At 40.3% G+C, this 19,218-nt stretch overlaps 1 protein-coding gene across 2 annotated transcripts in view; it reads right to left on the bottom strand.

Annotated features, from left to right (window-relative positions):
- The window catches only part of DLEC1 (DLEC1 cilia and flagella associated protein), a 32,946-nt gene extending 18,909 nt beyond the window's left edge, over positions 1–14,037 (bottom strand). Inside the window, exons 1-16 of one of the 2 annotated variants that reach the window (XM_085563106.1) lie at positions 13,806–14,037; positions 12,429–12,569; positions 11,745–11,901; positions 11,033–11,143; positions 9,972–10,123; positions 9,480–9,697; positions 9,160–9,241; positions 8,681–8,768; positions 7,712–7,885; positions 6,803–6,939; positions 5,804–5,896; positions 5,461–5,551; positions 4,462–4,624; positions 2,494–2,686; positions 1,128–1,186; positions 457–631 (exon numbers count right to left, since the gene is read on the bottom strand). In XM_085563106.1, the coding sequence (XP_085419232.1) occupies positions 457–631; positions 1,128–1,186; positions 2,494–2,686; positions 4,462–4,624; positions 5,461–5,551; positions 5,804–5,896; positions 6,803–6,939; positions 7,712–7,885; positions 8,681–8,768; positions 9,160–9,241; positions 9,480–9,697; positions 9,972–10,123; positions 11,033–11,143; positions 11,745–11,901; positions 12,429–12,569; positions 13,806–13,838 (2,067 nt within the window). In that variant the 5' untranslated portion in view covers positions 13,839–14,037. The remainder of the gene's footprint in view (positions 1–456; positions 632–1,127; positions 1,187–2,493; positions 2,687–4,461; positions 4,625–5,460; positions 5,552–5,803; positions 5,897–6,802; positions 6,940–7,711; positions 7,886–8,680; positions 8,769–9,159; positions 9,242–9,479; positions 9,698–9,971; positions 10,124–11,032; positions 11,144–11,744; positions 11,902–12,428; positions 12,570–13,805) is intronic. The other variant, XM_085563103.1, reaches the window with a different exon arrangement.
- Positions 14,038–19,218: the final 5,181 nt, after the last annotated feature.

Below are 19,218 nucleotides of genomic sequence, written 5' to 3'. Positions count from 1 at the left end.
ACCAGAACATGCAGGAAAGAATAACATCTAGTAAAATCCAGCATAAGTGTTTTTTTAGCTCTTCTGTGCTTCCTGTAGTTCTTTGCATGAACAGTGCCTCGGTTATGAACTAATTTAACATCCATTGACTATTCCTCCCAGCTGGAAAACTTTTTACACTACAGGGATGACAAAGTGATAAGCAACAGGCTAGTGACCCAGAAAAACATTGAGAAGGGTCAGACTCTGTGGTATCAAACTGGAGAGATGAAAAAGGAGAAAAGGCTGCTGCCTGGAGGCTAGGGCTGAGCAGGCCAGGTAGGGCATTTCAGTGCAGACCCTTCTGGATTCATGGCCTCCTTTAAAAATATTTCAGGAAAACTAAAATAACACTGACCGTCTGATATCTTCTAATAACACCTATGACATCCAGTGACACAAACCACATGACAACAGTGAAGTCAAAAGCACACAAACCTTAAATGTTTTCTTGATATTTACACCAATGAAATTTTCTCCAGGTATGATAACAGCATATGGTTCCAGAAGAAGATGAAATGGTTCTGTTGAGCCTTTAACTTCTATTTCCAGTGCTATTACATCCTCTACTCTGCATTTTGGGATGTTTTGAAGCATCCTCTCTTCTATCAAACTTTGGGAGGAAATATGGTAGAATCATTAACTATGTCAAACCTGTGTTAAATTTGATCCTGTCTTTTAATTGCCAGATCAAAACTGACAACCATCACAAGTTTCTCAAGTACAGAGTGCCTGTGGGCAATTAGCTTAGCCAATTAAAAACTTCATTATACTTTAAAATATTTTAGTTGTTCCAGTCTGTCCATGAACAAGTATCTAAGTCACATACAGCTGTGGCAAAGAGTAATAGCAGGGAACGCTGGAAAATAAGCAGAAAAAAATGACAGTATTATCTTTTTCCAAGAGGGGAAAAGCCAGGGCCAGGCATGTGTCTGGACATGGGGGAGGATATCAGAGATGTTCTTTGTACCACAACTACTTCTACAAGTAATATTCTTTATACTTGTCAATTCATCATCACCAGAAAGAAGACAAATCCCACTAACTTAAAGTAATAGAACAGATAAATTGTGGCTACATATCTTACTGGGGAATGTTTCTCAGCTTACCAAGGTGATTCTGGGATGTCCCTCACTACCATCTGCAGCACACTATGATAACTCTTCAGCTGCACAGATGAAGGAGAAAAGGATTTTAGTATCAAGTAATCATTTATGTTGAAGATCAAAAAAAGATGGAAAAGTGATTTACATGTAAAGGATAAATGATCATCATCAGAGTACTAAACTCTGATAAACAATATTCAAACTCTGGAGTTACTAAAAGAAAACATGTTTGACTGCAAAATATTAAGCCAGATTCTGATCTCATGGTGTATGGTTCCAAGAAAAATACTAATTTTTGACATGCCTGTTATTATTTCCCCTGTATATTACATACTACATACAAGCATCTGTAAAGGCTCCCCAAATTAAGCTCAGTACTGCTGTACTAATTGAGAAGTTTCTTCTAACTGCTCAAGAGTATTCAGCTTAATTGATCATCAATCTAATCTTAAGTAAGAAACATGACTTTTCCATCATGGGAAGAGAATGCCTTCTGTATTCTAATGGAGTGGGGGGAAAGAAACACAGAAGCAGGCCTTAAATCTGAAGGGCTATGCAAAAGCTTCGTTTGTTTGTAGACAAATACTAATTTTAATGTATATTTTAATTCAATATACATTCTATGAACAAATTATTTTTAAATAGCCGGGTAGTTTCTGTTCCATACTTATCTGAGGTATTTCTTATGTCTGTCAATCAACACTGCATGGGACATTCCCACTCTTGAACTTTCTTTGTATCAGGTTTCTCTAAATACAGTGAGCTCATGCTCCTTATTTACAGGGACAGGGGAGCAGAAACAGAGAGAACAGTCCCTGGGATAACTGCATTCCAACATCCTTGCACCCTTCTTACCCACAGCTGCACACAGCATTTCTCTGCTAAAGGCTCCTACTAGCCCCTTAATTCACCACTCAGCTGTTCATAGGACCCATTGCAGGCCAAAAAAACTACAGCTGGAAACAGTTTAAATAATCAGTGTTTGTTAACTAACTTATTTAGACTGGAGTAGGTACAAGGCACATCCCCCAAGGAGAGGGGGAAGGGTCAGGAGCTGGTGGAGGAGCTGATAGAGGGGTGAAGATGGTAACTTCACCAGCCAGCACAGCTGCAGAATGAGGATGTGTCCACAATTTCAGTGTAAAATTAATTGCATCCAGTCAGTCCCCAAAATTATATGAGATCAGAAACTGTCTCACATTTTGCAGTCAAAACATGTTTTCTTTCAGTAACTTTTTACATTTTGAATACTGTTTATCAGAGCATGGTACCAGCTAATTAATTTAGAAAAGTTCCACAGCAAGGATTTTATGACTTGAATAAAAATACACAGCTGGATTTGTAGATAGGAAGAAATCACAAGCCATACCTCCTGTGGAGCATAAGTGAGAATAAACTCATGATCTGCACAGGGAAGCAAAACTCCCTGCTCAGGATTTAGGGAGAAGGCTGACTCTGGATCTTGATTTTTTTTGACCTCTGTAAAGTCTGCAGTTTCTTCTGGTATTAATGGTTTCAGATTAGGCTTTGTTATCTGCCAGAAGAAGGGAAGCTCTTGATGGCTGCAAACAAGTCAATAAACAACAGAAAATATATTATTTTAAAAAATTGTATTTTTTGAGTAAAATACATTAAGATATTTTTGAGTAAAAATACATTAAGAAAATGTTCAGATCCTTTTTTCAGGTAGGAAATTCCTCTCTTTACAGATCACAGGGGTTTGACTTCCCAGTTTTTGTGAGTTGCAAAGCTGCTGAGGCATCAGAGTCAGAGTATATAAATCATACAAAGAACATGCTAATACGTGTAGCAGCCCAAACTGCTGCTACTAAATTCCAGGGTAATATGTGAAAGTAAATTCTATAAGTGTGTAAGATATTGTAACACTTTCTTGCCTTATTTGAACTTTTCATGTAATCCAAGTTTTAGAAACTCTGCGATTATTTTTTTCAAAGATCTGGGATGAACAGGTCCATTCCTGCTGACACCAGTACATTTGCTTTGGATCAGTGCTGATGACCTAAATCACATTCTGAATTTAATCCAAGTGCAAGATGTGGTCTTTAACATGTCAGCAAAGCACAATGGCTCAATCTAAAATTATAGCCATGGCTCTGCCTCACTCTCTGCAATCCAGAAAAGGTTGCTTAACTAGGTTGTTTCAGCAGAAGTGTATTCCATGGAATGTCTTCATGGGTTTGAGAATCTTGCTCGTGCTGACCTCAAAAATTCTGCCTTAGTAAGGGGGAAGAAGGACACTAGAATTTGAAAGTATCACTGATAAAACTGGACATTTACAATTTTTTGTTTCACTTTCTGTAGCAGAAAGAATGTTTATTTTTCCTGCTTCTATGGAGTTTACTCTCAGCCTGGACAGCTTTGTTTTATTCAAATACTGACACCAGATGTGCAGGGAGTGCTGCGGTGATTATAGCACAGAGAAAATGTGGAAACTGGCACAGTCACATCCATTGTCAGTTTACAATGTCCAGTTCACCAATCACACTTTCTCTATTCAAACATCAGCCTGTTCTGGCATTATGCATGTGTGATTTCCAGGCCACAAAACAAACTGCCAGATATTCACTGCTTGGAAACAGCAATTTAGATTAATGGTCCTAAACCCAGCATTGACCTTCTCACTGCTTTGATGGTCTACAGCCTCTATCTGCTGCAATCATGCACAAGTGTATTCCTGTTAAAGTCTGATTGATTCTGAGCAAAATCAGGATGCCGCTATGTTCAGTACGATGTAATTGTCCATAAGGACACATTTGTTGACTTCAAATTGAATTTATATTTAACTCTTTAAGGACTCAGTTGTAGGAACCATCTGAGAGTTTTAACGTGAGTTAATTACACGGGGCTCCCATTCTGATTCTGTGGAGTCCAGAATGTACTATGAGTTTTCAATGGGACATGTCTACAATCAGAATTGTATGCTTGGAAGCATCTATTCCCTGCAATATGAAAGGAAAAGAGTGCTTATCTCAATTGCAAAAGTATATGTAGTAGACATTTAAAGTTACATAAATTTCACCTGGATCACCCTGTAAGTATTTCCTGCAAACATGTATATTTATGAATTTTTTGTAGATTTACCTCTATTGAAGCAAAGATATTGACCTTGGCTAATGGTTGCCATAATGCTTGAACAATGTACAACATTCCTTCAACCTTAATTACCAAACAGAAAGGAGCAAAAAGAAGCAAAGCTACTGCAAAAGGTTTGTCAAAGGCACAAAGGTTTCTCCAGCTTGAGAGAGCAGAGATGACAAATAAGATCCCTACCAGTATGGCCACACTGCAGAGCATTACTCTAATAGCAGCTACCTACGTGGAGTTCTTTATAAGCAGTCTCTTCTCCTTAGTGCTCTGTGGGTTTTGGGGCTCGAATCGTATGAGGTGCTGTGCTGTTGCATCAGTGACTTCACCCAGCTGAGCTTTGCTTTCTCCACCCGTGACAAACAAAAGCTCCAGAGCAATCACCTCTCCAAGCCCTGGAAGAAATAATTACGTATTACTGTTCACTATCTGACTATTAACATAGCTCACATCATCAATAGTAAATGTCATCAATCTTCATTGTTGATAATATCTGGTGTTTCCTCACGTTTCAAAACTCCAATGTGTTAATTGTACAATCCTGATGTTGTGTCTATCAACATCTGTTAACAGAGACCTTCTGTTCCTGAATTTCATTGACAGGGATGTCAGCTCACTTACATCAGCATGGTTTCACTGAAGTGAGCAGGGTGTTTACAGTGGTTGACAATGTGGCTCCCAGATGTTTTGAGCAGTATATTATAATTAAAATAAGCAGCAAATGAATTTTAAAAATCCAAAGTAAATACATGTGATAAAGTGATTCAATAGATGACAAACCAAGCCTCATGTTATAGCAGTTATATTACAATACTAGCACCAACACTTATAAGAATTTGAACTGATTTCATTAGTTAATCCAAAGACTGCCTACCTCAAAAGGTCCAAATGTGGTTCATTTCTGCCCTGTTACACCTCATGATTCATAGTTTGTCAAGTTATCTTATTAACAGAAAAGTAAAAGAGATGAGTTGCACCTGTCAACTGGTTTTCTTTTCTGTGACTTGGTGACATTTTACATTTGGATTTTTGCCTACCAAATGTTAAGAGCTCGATGTTTTCTGAATCCAGTGTATCCATGCACTGGGAAGGAGCAGTAACAACAATACAAAAAGAAAATGCCAGTATTTGCTTAAGCCAATGACCCAAAATGTTACCATCACTTCACACCAACAATCACCACTCACATTATCTGAATATCTATGGAATTAGAAAGGTGCTAGAAACAAACCTGTGAGTGTAATATAATTGATTGGATAATTGTCACACAAAATGGTGAATGTTTGCTGTGAGGCTTCTGGCAAAGAAGGGAAAAACACTACCTGAAAGAGAGAAGGGAAATAGCAAGGTCTGTGACTGTTTTCTCTCCCCTAACTAATACACTTCAATTTGTAAATATTCCCTGAAGGACAGTTTTAGTAATTAGTAATTAAAAATAACAGTTGCAAGAAACAGAGTCATTGTTTGCTCACATAAACCCAAACTTGCAAGATTGAGCCAGGTCTTCTAAAATGATCTTGCTTCTTAATTTATTTGGTGAATTAAAAAACCTTTCTAGAGCAGATGGCACTAACCTCTACTGTTGCATTCTGCCCTGGAGCTAGCTCCAAAACAGCAGGCTGGATCCCAAAAGGATCCTGTATCACAAAATCAGCAGTGGCAGCCACCTAAAGCATTAAAACAAACAAACAAACAAAAAAAAACCAAAACAAAACAAAATTTAAATTTATCAGATTGCTGTGTTTAAAACAGATTTACCTGAAACAGGCAGTATACTACATGACTGTTTTACCTCTTACCATACTTTTTTTTTTCACACATCTCAAAAGAGTGTGGCTAATAAATATGGCTTAATTTTAAAAAATGCTCCCTGCTTTATAATGAACTTGGTGAAAGCAGAAGGGAAAGTGCAGTTCTCTGAAGACAAATGACAGTGTCAGAAGCCCTAATATTCATATTCATAATCACAGGAGAACAGCTCTGCCTGAGAGAGGGGCTCTGTCTGTTTCTGCATGCTTAAAACTCACTTTGAGTTGGAACTGTAAAGTCTCTGGAGAGACAACTTGGCCCATCTGCTCTTTCTCCAAAACCAATAATGCCAGTCTACCTGTCCCATTTTATCTCCTTTGCCCATCCTACTTAGGCCCTGGTTTGTGATGGGGACAGAGCAGAACTGGATTGGATTGCTGTGTCTACAGGTGCAGCAAGGTCAGTAAAGGATGTTTTTGTTGAGGAGGGAGAGGAAATTACCTCAAGCAATGCTAGAACTGATAGCATTTCTATTTGCTTCAAGGGTAAGGTTAAAGCTTGAGCCAGTTTTCCTTTCCCTCATTTATGCCTCAGTTTACTTCTCCCCTGAGCAAGACAAGCTCTCCCACAGGAAAACCAGAGCACAAGAAGGAGGTACAGGCATCCAGGGAGACTGCTTTTCAGGATAAAGGAATGGCACAATGCAGATATCTCCAGCAAGGCCTTATGACTTCTGTGCTAATACAACATGAGTGGCTCAAAAGGCCTCCATACCAGGGCACCCACACCATGCTGGGTCCAGTATTTCCCTTCTAATCACTCACCCCCAAATCAGGAGCTGGCCAGGCTTTCTCTGGCATTATAGCGAACTTCCCAGTCCTAACTCCCTCATTTCTGCACAAAACTGCTGTTGTTTTTATTCTTCCAACAAGGCAGGGACCACAGTCTATAAAGTCAGGCACTGCAAGGAGTAACACAGAAAATCAGACTCCAGAGACAGTGACGGCTGCTGATTAAATAACTCTTTACAGACATTACTGCATGAGACCACGCCAAGTTTTGCAATCCTAAACCCCCTCAAATTCTTTCAGTTTCAAAGTTGGACAGTGTGAGATGTATATTTCTACATTCATCTTACATTTTAATGATGTAAGATGTTCTTTTCCTCCTTAAAGATTATTGAATGATAAAAAGTAAGATGATTTTTTTTTAGAAAAACTCAGTATAACAGGAGAAGTGAATTTACAAAAAAATCAAAGCAAATTTTTGCAAAAGTAATCCTGTTTATTATAGTTGAGCTTAGATATCTGAGAGGTTCAGGTATACCATAACCATTTATAATTAATTTCACATTCCATGAACATTAATGAATAGCATCAAATAATTATAACTAAAAAATAATTCCATAATATTTAGAATTAGCAATTACAATTGGGAGTTAAGGAATCAACAAAACACAAACCTAGAAATGTGGCCCCTACTCACTTGTCTAATATAGTGAACAAGAAGAGCCTAAGATGACAAAAAGAAACAATTGAGGTAAAATCCAACAGGATTACATTTTAATAACTAATAAATCTATGATAAATGAAAATGAGATAGATATCAAAATGTAGAAACTGCACTGACAATTTTTTCCACATATGTTTTGTGACACAAAATTGAAGACAGTCAAATTAAAAAAAGAAGTCTGCTTTAACTTTAGAGAAATTTAGTATTTGGACACCACTGACATGTTAATACTGGAAGTGATACTTTAGCTTGGATTGGGATGACAAAAGATTCTGATCCTTGACTCTCCACTAATAGATAATCTTCATAATCTCCCAGATATTCAGGAATAAACTGGACTGTATACTGGCATGCCATCCCAGGAGCAATCATTCCTCCCTTTCCTGGATATTTTCCTTGGGGGAAAAAATAAAAACAGAAAAAAAGGCATAAAATTAAAAAAAAAAAAATTACAACCTCCCCAAATTGGCAGTAGTATTTATGATCACATCTTCCTCTGGAATGATGCCTGTAAATTCCCCCCAGTTATTGCCTAATTCAAGCTGATAAAAAGGGCACAAGAGGCCTAGCAGTGCAATCTAGGAATGTGCACATGTTCCAGGAAGCTCAAAGACTGCTTTGTCTGAAATATACTCCTCATAAACACAGAAAATAGCGAGGAGAAACTTAGAGACATTACCCAGAATTGCCTTACCACAAGACAAAAGGGCTTCCATGGAGGCACCTAACTTCATATTTAATATTCCTCCAGTTCTTGGGGTATCACAATCTCCTTAGGCAATCTATCCCAATGCCTGGCTATCCTACTGTAGGAAAGGTAATTTTCTTGTTTTTCCTCTAACCTGTCCTTTATTGCAGTGTGTTATTTCTTTCCATCTCCTTATAATGTTTTCTGTGGAAACTACCTTGGTTCCTAGATGAATTTTGGATAAGATGTCATCTAGGCATTCCACAGACACATTTCAATCTAACATCAAACATTTAATTTAGTCTTCTTGAATTCCTCATTAGACAATTTCAATCTGCTTATGAGTTGCATGTGAATGGGCCTAAATCAGATGTCAGCTTCTAAAGAACTGAGCACTATGGCTAACAGAACCAAACACAACTTCTCTGGAAAATCTTTGTTAGAGCAGGTAAATTAGATTTTGTATGTGTTAACATTTTAAAGACAGAAAAAGAGCTTTTACCTGGCCAAATGAAAAATACTGAAGTAGACGGGGGGATAAGTCTGACGTGTTGACCTGTTGAAGTAATGTTCTGTAGCTCTACAGTCATCTTCATTAAAAAAAAAAAAAAAAAAATGCTCCATTGTATTTATCACCACTCATTAAAATATTTGCAATTGCCCAGTACTACTGCTAGGAGTAACTACTTCATCATCACAACCATCCCCAAAATCCCAGTTTATTCAACAGAGGCTGAATCAGACACTATCAAAACAAAGAGACTGAGAAGAGCCCATTTAGTCTTCACTGGTTTGTGTGTCAGTGGCAGGTGTGATAGAGTATCTTCAAGGAAGTTAGAGGGTCATAAACTCAATATACAGAAGAAACTCAGACTTTTATTAAAATTCAGAACGGCGAAACATCGGGTGAAATATGTAGATCATGATAGGATATAGTTCTTCAGGGAGGCAGAATTAACTCTCTACAAAGAACCTTCTCACCTCATAAACCTGCCCAGCTTTATCATATGAAAACAGCACAGAAGGTGGACTGGCAAGAAACACGGGAACAAATGAGGTATCACTGAAAGATAAAAAAAAAGGAGAGATTATCTTACTTCCTGGTTCTCTAAATACTGATAAAATAAGAAATTGCAAAATGTCTCCTTTGGCAAAACTAAAATATCATACAGACATACTTTGTTATTAAGAGACTACATAAGAAATTTAGCTCAAAATATCTCTGAGTAAATCCACAGCAATTCTATAGAGGAGCTCTGTGCATTCCAGCCCAGAATTCAGAAACTGTACACACTGCATACCCTTTGGTATCTTCTGCTTTTCTTCTGGCTATGATTTCTTCCACTTTTTCTTGAGAAATTAGAAGAGATTTGCCTCCATCCAGAGTATTTGGTGGAAAAAAGCGTGGATTCTTCAAGAAATTCTGACTTTTCTCAAGTCTGGAGAGGTACTCACTTAATTCCTCTGCTTTCCAGGACCTCTTCTCTTTCGTGGCTGGTTTTTGTAAGGCTTTAGTTTTCTTTGAAAAACAAGAGTGCATGGTGCAACATGAAACAAAGTGATTTTGAGGATGAGGAAAAAGCAAGATACACATGTGTATTTAAAGCTACACAGCAATGACAATGATGTGGAAAATACAGTATTTCTCTTTTTTTAACAGAATAAATATAAATACTGGTGTCAAATCAACAATGGGTTGATATTTACCCTTTGTTGCAGAAAGAGCAACAGGTCTTACAGATTAAACCTAACTTGTTAGTTTTGTGAGACTAAAACTGACTTGTAAAATGTACCTTATTGATGGTTTTAGCCTCAAGGCTGTAGTCTGGAGTCGAGGACAGAGCTGAAGACACACTTGTCACACTGTCAGATAAGTAGACACTCTCATCCAGTGAAAAAGCACGTTGTTTACGTGCCCCTTTCAGGTATCCAGGTTCTGATTCTCCTGCAATTCAAAGAAAAAAATAATTCAGTAAGAGGAAAACATGAACAACAAATATTTAGTCTAAGCACAGCTGTATGAGTTTATTTTGAAGTTTGTTGCTGGCAAAAATCCTCTAGAATTTAATGTACTTTTAGAACTTATTTTGTACAAACAAAGCTTAGTACTTTAAAAATAAAACTTTTAGAAGCACTAATTAAACAGGCTGTATACACTTATATTACTCCCATATTTTAACCTTATAAGGGATGCGAGATTTTTCACTTTGTTTGGAATTATAATGGAAAAAAACAAAGTACAAATCTTGAAATCTGACTAAGCTGATTACTCTGAAATGTTTGTTTTGGCTTGACTGAAAAACTTCATTTCAATGATCCTAAAACCTTTAATCTTGGCTCACACATGAATAAAAGTAGCAGTCTTGATATTGTCCAAAATATTTTCGTTACTGATCTTCATGTGCAAATAGAACGAATATATTTCCAGAACTGGAAAACTTTAAACCCTAAATAAAGAATAAAATTTCATTTCACTGAAAATAGCTTTTACTTTAATGTAACTATTTCCCTTCTCTATATTCAAGATGTTGTTGCAGCTTTTGTGCTAATAAAATTGGATGGAGAGAGCACACTAATTCAGTTTTTGTGTGAGATGGGAAGAACTGTAAACAAATGTGCAATAATGATCAAATACTATATCTAAGAACATCCAAACTCAGTAGTTTTGAATTTATCAATTACACTTTGAAAATGTGTTCAATGTGTTCTTAGTGGAATCTTACTCTTAAAATACTTGAGTCCCTTCTGCTTTGGCCGAAAACTATAAAAACATACTCAGATCTGCTACATCCTCCAATACTTCAATTATAGAATGTTCTAAAAAGTCTAAATTACTTTCTGCTTCAAAAATTACCTTTTGGTGCTTTAGCAAGAGGTAATTTCTCAGTGATGTAATCCTCAGGACAGATTAAATTATTTTTTCTGAGAAGTTCATTATCCACAATCCACCGAAAAGAGGATGCCACTGCAACAGTAAAGTCAACAAACAAACAAAAAAAACCCAAAAGCAAAATCAACAAAAAAAAAAAATAACCCAAGACAAAACAAAACAAAAAAAAGCAAAATAATAGCCTCTTAAAACATATGGTCTTGATCAATCCACAGTAATGTTGTTTTTACACCTCATCCTTTCCAGGTAATATTTTTAAATATAAAATAATTTTTTATATATTATATATATTTTATATGAAATATATTATATATATTTTATATGAAATAATATTATAGAAACAAATATGGTATTTTAATGCCAAGATTTGGATATGCATCTCTACAATTCTAAATTCAGTTCAAACCCAGCTAAGCACCCATTGGAGAAATATTTATTTGTTGCTGCTACATATCACATTTTGTATACTTGTAATATTTAGGTGGTAACCCCTCCATCCAAATTTAATACCATGAACATGACATGGTTGTTTAGTTTCTCAATGTTAAACAGACGTTATTCAACTTGAACCTCTGCACAAAATCTTTCAAAGTTGCTCTGTTGACGTAAAGCCAACTCCAAGTTAGTGTCCAGGTACTGTAAGAATGTACTGGGGAGCAACATTCAGAATTCTCACCTGGTGGCAGCCCCAGTTTATGGAAATCTTCCCCTGCATCAATCTTCATCTGGTTTAGAACCCTTTTCTCCTCATGTTTTGCTCGGGCCTGGGCCTGAATGATCTCCTTTTCTGCTTTGTCAGCTTCTGTCAGCCGGCTCTGACATTCAGCCAGAAGCTGCCACAGGCATGGGTGAACAAAGAGAAATTTGAGCTGTCACAGGCAGATGTCTTCTATTTGTTTTTGAGAGGTAAACATATACATATTAGTAAACATCACCACTTTACAAGCCTGCTAAAACACTGTCATTCCACAGTGACACAAAACAGAACAAAACACCTGTGGCTCACATCATCCAGCATCTTATACAGTGACAACAGCTATTGGAGTGATGACAAGATAAGAAACCTGAGCCACTGATCAGCAGGTACAGGGAAAAGTTTTCAGTCAGTAAAACAGGCATTTAAAGGGCTACTGCTTTTACTGGTTGTACTCTGTGTCTGAAAAGCCAACTAGAGATAACAATACCATGAAGGATCATGTGAATATTAACTTACTTGAAAGGTTCTGTGGTAAACTGTGCTCAAGTAAATTTCCATTAAAATAACAATTGTAGGATCAACACCTGCCTTTAAATTTTATTTTACAGAAGATCTAAGTAAAGACTAAAGAGCTCCAAACTCTGACTTGGTTTGGACTTGTACCTTCTCTAGCTCATCTGTGTAACTGTCTTGATAAACATTGTCTCCTTCTTGGGACTTAATACAGTTTGTTGTCATGTCCACCTCAAAAACATTTCCACTGTACAAGTCCTTAAAAGCGACAGCCAACACGTGGGAGATATCCTGGGAAAAAAAAAAAAAAAGATGGGAAGAGATCACTGGGTGCATACAAACGGCTGTAAATGGGAAAAGGTACCTGAAAAGGGGATGTGTGTGCACAGGAGCACTGAGGTGTGGATGTCTGTGTGTTTGTGCTGTCTGGCTGTGTAGGTGATGGTGATGGACACAGTTCTCTGTGTGCAAGTGTGTGTGATGGATTGTGCAGGGATAGGGCTGTGTGAGTGGGGAGAGTGTGTGCGAGTGAGATATAAGCGTTGAACAGAGGATGGGTTGTGTGTGTGTGTTAGTCCTTGTGCAGGGCGTGTTTGTATCCCAGGGTGTATGCAGGGGTGTATGGGGCTGTTTGTATGGGGGGTTTGTGTGTCCAGGGCTCTGTGTGTGTGAGGCTGTTTGTATGGGGGGTTTTGTGTGCAGGGCTCTGTGTGTGAGGCTGTTTGTATGGGGACTTGTGTGTGAGACTGTTTGTATGGGGGTTTTGGTGTGCAGGGCTCTGTGTGAGGCTGTTTATATGGGGGTTTTTGTGTCCAGGGCTCTGTGTGTGAGGCTGTTTATATGAGGGTTTTTGTGTGCAGTGCTCTGTGTGTGTGAGGCTGTTTGTATGGGGGTTTTGGTGTGCAGGGCTCTGTGTGTGAGGCTGTTTATATGAGGGTTTTTGTGTGCAGTGCTCTGTGTGTGAGAGGCTCTTTGTATGGGGGTTTTTGTGTCCAGGGCTCTGTGTGTGTGAGGCTGTTTATATGGGGGTTTTTGTGTCCAGGGCTCTGTGTGTGTGAGGCTGTTTATATGGGGGTTTTTGTGTCCAGGGCTCTGTGTATGCGAGGCTGTTTGTATGGGGCTCTGTGTGTGTGAGGCTGTTTGTATGGGGGATCTGTATGTGCAGGGATGCGAGAGGCTCTTTGCAGCAGGGTCTGTGTGAGACTGTGGGTGCGTGTTTGTGAGGCTGTTGATGGCGGGGTCTGTGAGTGAAGCCGATTGCAGGGAGCTCTGTGTGTGATGCTGTTTACAGGGTGTGTGTGCAGAGTGTCTGTGTGTGCAGAGTGTTTGCAGCGGGGATCTCCGTGTATGAAGCAGATTGCAGGGGCGGTGTCTCTGTGTGCAGGAGGTCTATGAATGTGGGTGTCCGTGTGTCCCAAGGATAAGTGCAACTCTCTGTGCGTGGCTGTTTTCAGGGTCTGTGTACAGGCTTAGTCGCAACTATGGGCTACACTATTTATGCCCGAGCTGCCCAGCCTGCTGCGTTACCTGGGGGTCGCGGCTGGGGCTCCTTTCAGCCATGTCCAGCCCGGCTCCGGAATCCTGCGTGTCGGGGGTAGGGCTCCCCTCAGCCGTGCCCAGCCCGGCTCTGCGATCCCTGTGCCGATGTTCGGGCTCCCTCAGCCGTGCCCAGCCCGGCCCCTGCTCAGCCTGCCGCCGTTGCCGAGCGACGGTGCGGGCGGGCAGGGCTCGGTCGGCCGGGGTAATGGCGGTGTCCCCTTCCCCGGGCCCAGCCGGGGTAATGGCCGTGTCCCCTTCCCCGGGGCCAGCCGCGGTAATGGCGGTGTCCCCTTCCCCGGGCCCAGCCGGGGTAATGGCCGTGTCCCCTTCCCCGGGGCCAGCCGCGGTAATGGCGGTGTCCCCTTCCCCGGGCCCAGCCGGGGTAATGGCCGTGTCCCCTTCCCCGGGGCCAGCCGGGGTAATGGCCGTGTCCCCTTCCCCGGGGCCAGCCGGGGTAATGGCCGTGTCCCCTTCCCCTTCCCCGGGGCCAGCCGGGGTAATGGCCGTGTCCCCTTCCCCGGGGCCAGCCGGGGTAATGGCGGTGTCCCCTTCCCCGGGGCCAGCCGGGGTAATGGCGGTGTCCCCTTCCCCGGGCCCAGCCGGGGTAATGGCGGTGTCCCCTTCCCCGGGCCCAGCCGGGGTAATGGCCGTGTCCCCTTCCCCGGGGCCAGCCGGGGTAATGGCGGTGCCCCCTTCCCCGGGGCCAGCCGGGGTAATGGCGGTGCCCCCTTCCCCTTCCCCGGGGCCAGCCGGGGTAATGGCGGTGTCCCCTTCCCCGGGGCCAGCCGGGGTAATGGCGGTGCCCCCTTCCCCTTCCCCGGGGCCAGCCGGGGTAATGGCGGTGTCCCCTTCCCCGGCGCCATCGCCCCTCACAGCCCCGCCGGCTCTCGTGGCGGGGGCCGAGTGCGGCACCCCGAGGCTCTAAGAGGCTCGCAGCCCGTCTCTTCCCTGCCACGTACTTGAGATCTTTTAAGGACCAGTAGCCTCGTGACTTAATAATAAATAAAACGCTGACTTGAAAGCTGCGAAGGGGATCTGGTTTTTAGCAACCAGGGCATACAGCCAGGGCGCCGCTGTGCAGGTGGCGGGTTGGAGCTGAGGTGAGAGGCGGAATCCTCTCCTGATTTCCCGTACGTGGGATGAGGAGGCTGGGCTCATCCCTGCCGCTGGAACCCGGCTGGGAGATGGGAATATTCATCATCAGCCCCAGCCCATCCATCGCCCCCTCGGCTGCGGCGCCCTGGCTGTATGCATTGGTTGCTAACAACAGATTCCGCTGAATCCCGGCGATATTTTCCATAGAAACCATCCCGGTGTAGATTTTCTCCTTGTCCTGCTGCCTTTTTATTCTTTTCTTCTTTTTCCTCCCCCTCCTCCACTCTTTTTGCTCAGAGTGAAGGAACCTGACCGTGGCTCTTGGGCTTCTTCGTCACTTTGGCTCTATTGGACGAATCGGGAAATGTTACACCCCGAAAATAACTATGGCAAAAATAATTAGAATTTACCAGCAGATAAGCCAAAGGCTGTGGGTGTAAACTCTACGGCAACCATAGGGGTGGTTGAAATTCAACTTTTTTTTTTTTTTTAGGTATGTGGCACATGGGCTTGCATCTACAGGGTGTCACAAGCTTTAGGTCCTCAGCTCACCAAAGTCTGCATTTGGAATAAAATACCAAATGAAAGCCAGAGGCACTGCTGTGGTTTTAATTTCCCTGTGAAAAGGGGAAGCTTGCCCAAGAGAAAGCTCAGCAAATATGCAATATCCTGTTCTAAGGATTAAGGCAGAGAAATCACAGATGTATGACAGGGATAGGACCAGGTATCTGTTTTCCAGCAAAAAAAGTTCACAGCTTTCATAGAATCACAGAATCACTAAGATTGAAAAGGATCTCTTAAGATCATTGAGTCCTACCATTACTCCACCACTGCTGAGATCACCACTAAACCCTGTCACAAAGTGCCACATCCACACACTTTTTGAAGAGGCTTTTGAAGTCTTCAACTCCCCCACTGGCTTGATCAGCCTATTCCAGTGCTTGATAAACCCTTCAGCAGAGGCATTTTCCCTGATATTCAACCTAAAACTCTGGTGCAAATCAAGACCATTTCCTTTGGTCCTGCCCTTATTCCCTGGCAGCAGAGCCTGACCCCGCGGCTGTCCCCTCTTGTCAGGAGTTGTGCAGAGCCAGAAGGTTCCCCCTGATCCCCGTTTTCTCCAGGCTGAGCCCCCCCAGCTCCCTCAGTTGCTCCTTATTCCAACTTGTGTTCTCCAACAATTTTGGTTTTGTGCAGGTTTGTAGGTTCTTGCCTTTAAGATTCACTGTATGCACATTGTAACACGTTTCCATATTAGAAGTCCAGCTTTTCTCATCATGTGCTACTACAATTGATTTTAACATCTGTTTGCTAACTGAAACATTAGTAAAATCCAGCATTTTAAAAAAGAATTCTTTCCCAGCCTTTAAAATGGTGACAGTAAAGCAGATGTTTTTGTTTAAAACAGTATATAGAAGCACATGAAAACTGACTGTGGAAAAAACTTTCTGTACTTTCATCTTTACTGTCTTTCAGTAACTTGCCAAGCACATCATCTCAGCTTAGAAGCTGGATTTTGGTTTTCAAACTCAGTCCATAAAATCTGGAAGTGAAGGTGAGATCCATCTGCTCAGAAGCCAACTGTAGGATCAGAAGGAGGGGTGTAAACCACTGTTCCAGAGCAATACACTATTGTTTCCCATATGACAATGGGATATTTTCCTTAGATTTCCATTTTTATGCCATCATCATTTACTCAGATAAACTTAAAAAATAAATGACACAGTTCCTAGTGTAAAACTGTTTAATTCACATATCTATATGTCACAGACACACATTTTCATAAAAATATGATGAACATTAAGAACAATTTGCATCTATATCTATCTATATCATCATTATAAAATGTTTAAGTTCCAAAGGCTGAAGAGAGACTCATGCATGTAGGGAATGGAAAAAAAACCAAAAACAAAACCAAAAACAAAACCCAAAACCTAAACAAGCAACTTTATCCTACATTTATAGGCATAAATATACAGGTATAAATATTTATATTTGTGTAAATGTACACACTTTCTGTAACTACCATGTATAACTTTGCCAGGTGTTTTACCTTGGATTTCCCCTCTGTGCCATGTAAGGCTGAATTTTATGGTGGGTTTTAGGTTTGGATTTGGTGTGTGCATCTGGACAGATCCCAAGGGCCCCACCTTGATGCTTGTTGCAGTGTGGAGCATGGGGGGATTTTTCTTGGAGGAAACTAATCTGGACCTGAACTCTCCAGGGCCACCTGATCTGGAGAGAATCAGGAACAGGACCAGGAACAAGCTAATTTGAAATAAAATATGCCCAAATACCTGTCACAGACCTTAGAAGAATCATAAATTCTGGTAAAATACAGATTATTCCACTTTCTAAAGCAGTCTCCATGTCTTATCAGGATCATATTGCTTTTCTATATTTATTTTAGTCACGCTCCCCAGGTGGTCCCCACAAATTCTTTGTTATCCCATGGGAACTGTTTAAAGTTCTGCTGTTGTCCAAACCCCTTCTTTCTTCTGGTAGCCACATGATCAGAAAATGTCCTTTCCATTGCAATCTAACAAAATCAGAATTCTGGAGGTGATTTGTTCCAGCATCTAGGTATCAAATGACACTATGATAGGACAAGCCCAGCTTGTTCTTTCTCCTTGTTCTAAGGCTGAAAATAACAGAACATTTTTGCATGTAAAATAGCTGGATGTGATTTAAATAAAAACAGGGAGCTCAGTTACTGAGCAAGAGGTTATGTGTATATAGCAGAATTGCAGAGTGGAACTGTAGCTTACATATTTTACAAAAATATCAAGCTCCATACCAGCTTTATTTACCTCACTCCTCTTTTTTTAAAAAATATAGATAGATGTTATATCCTGGGTCTGTAGTCAGCCAGTACTTTTCTTATTATTTCTATATTTACAATCAATGGACTACTGTGTCTGACTAACTAGAATCTTTAAATTTTTGTGAACATGTATTCCTTAAATGTGTAAACACTAAACTAATAATAGCATTCTTTCAATGCTTGGGGAAAAGTTAATACATTTATTTTCCTAGTAATCCCAAAATCTTTACTAATGTCAGTGGACTTCTTTAGAGAGGGAGCACTCATTATACTGATTCTACTCACTTGGTGTTTGAAAGGCTTCTTTGAAATGAGGAAATTTACTACACTCTTAAAAATAAAAATCACAGGTTTGCCCCTTTGTGTTAATACAACAGTTTGGATTAATTTAGAATTGTGTACCTATCTCAAATGTAAACATAATTCAAATATATATATACACAAAGATATACAAAATAGCCTTTGCTTGTATATTGACTTTTTTAAAAAAACTACAAATTCTTGGGGTTCAGAATGCATCAAGACTCCACTTTTTGGGATTTTTGTTTGTTTGTTTGTTTGGTTGGTTTGGTTTGTTTTTTTATTTATTTTTAGCAATTTCTTGCAACAAGACAAGTCCTGAAGGCTTCAGGTGGCATTCTTTAGTAGTGGAAAATCAAAGGAACTGACACTGCAGTGATGCCTTTTGCTCTGGAGGCATTGCCCCGATTTTCATGCTTGCATCTGGGCAGCAGCAAATGATTTTTATTTATATTTTCTTGCTAAGTTTTTGTTTGTTTGTTTGTTTGGTTTTTTTTTTTTTTTTTTTTTTTTTTTTTGGAGGTTGGTTCACGAAGTAATTCCCAAAAGTTCAGTGACGAATGATTCACTTTGACATTGCTGCCCTCCAGTGGTCCTGTTAAGGTTTCCATGTTTTCAGGAAAGTCTTTAAAAACAAACATTGCATTCAATCTTTGTTTTGCTCAGTCATTAATAATTCCATCTATGCAATCTGGCATATTCTCTTACCAGTGTATTGGTTAAAATGCTTTTCACTGGCGAAACTATCTATTAACTTGTAATTACTGCAAATGCAGCCAAACAGGTATCCCTGGAATGCACTTCTCCTTTGCATGTTACCATGGAAGTCACTCCTTCTTCCTTCTTCTTGAAGAGGAGCTAATGCCAGCATCCAGAGAATGACTTTAAAACCTAAGTAAAATTTGCAGATAAGGAAAATGGAGAAATAACCTTTCACTTTCAGGTGAAAAGTGCCAAAGAGCTCAGTTTCCAAAACCTGGCTTCTCCCAATGCACTGGTTTCCTGTCCTGCCAAAGCTGTTTTTTTCTTCAAATGTCCTGGTTTGGAGACAGTCCTTATCTTAGAGGTGTGACCTTGCTAGATGTGGAGAACTGGGTAATTTCCAGTTCTTCTGGAGGCAGTCTGAAATAACCTGCAACTCGAAGTTCCCCTTGGATATTTTTCATTATTTTGTCACTCTTT

This window comes from Lonchura striata, chromosome 2 (genome assembly GCF_050655825.1).
Source record: "Lonchura striata isolate lonStrDom1 chromosome 2, ASM5065582v1, whole genome shotgun sequence".
NCBI lineage: Eukaryota > Metazoa > Chordata > Aves > Passeriformes > Estrildidae > Lonchura > Lonchura striata.
This window is presented reverse-complemented; position numbering and strand designations above follow the sequence as displayed.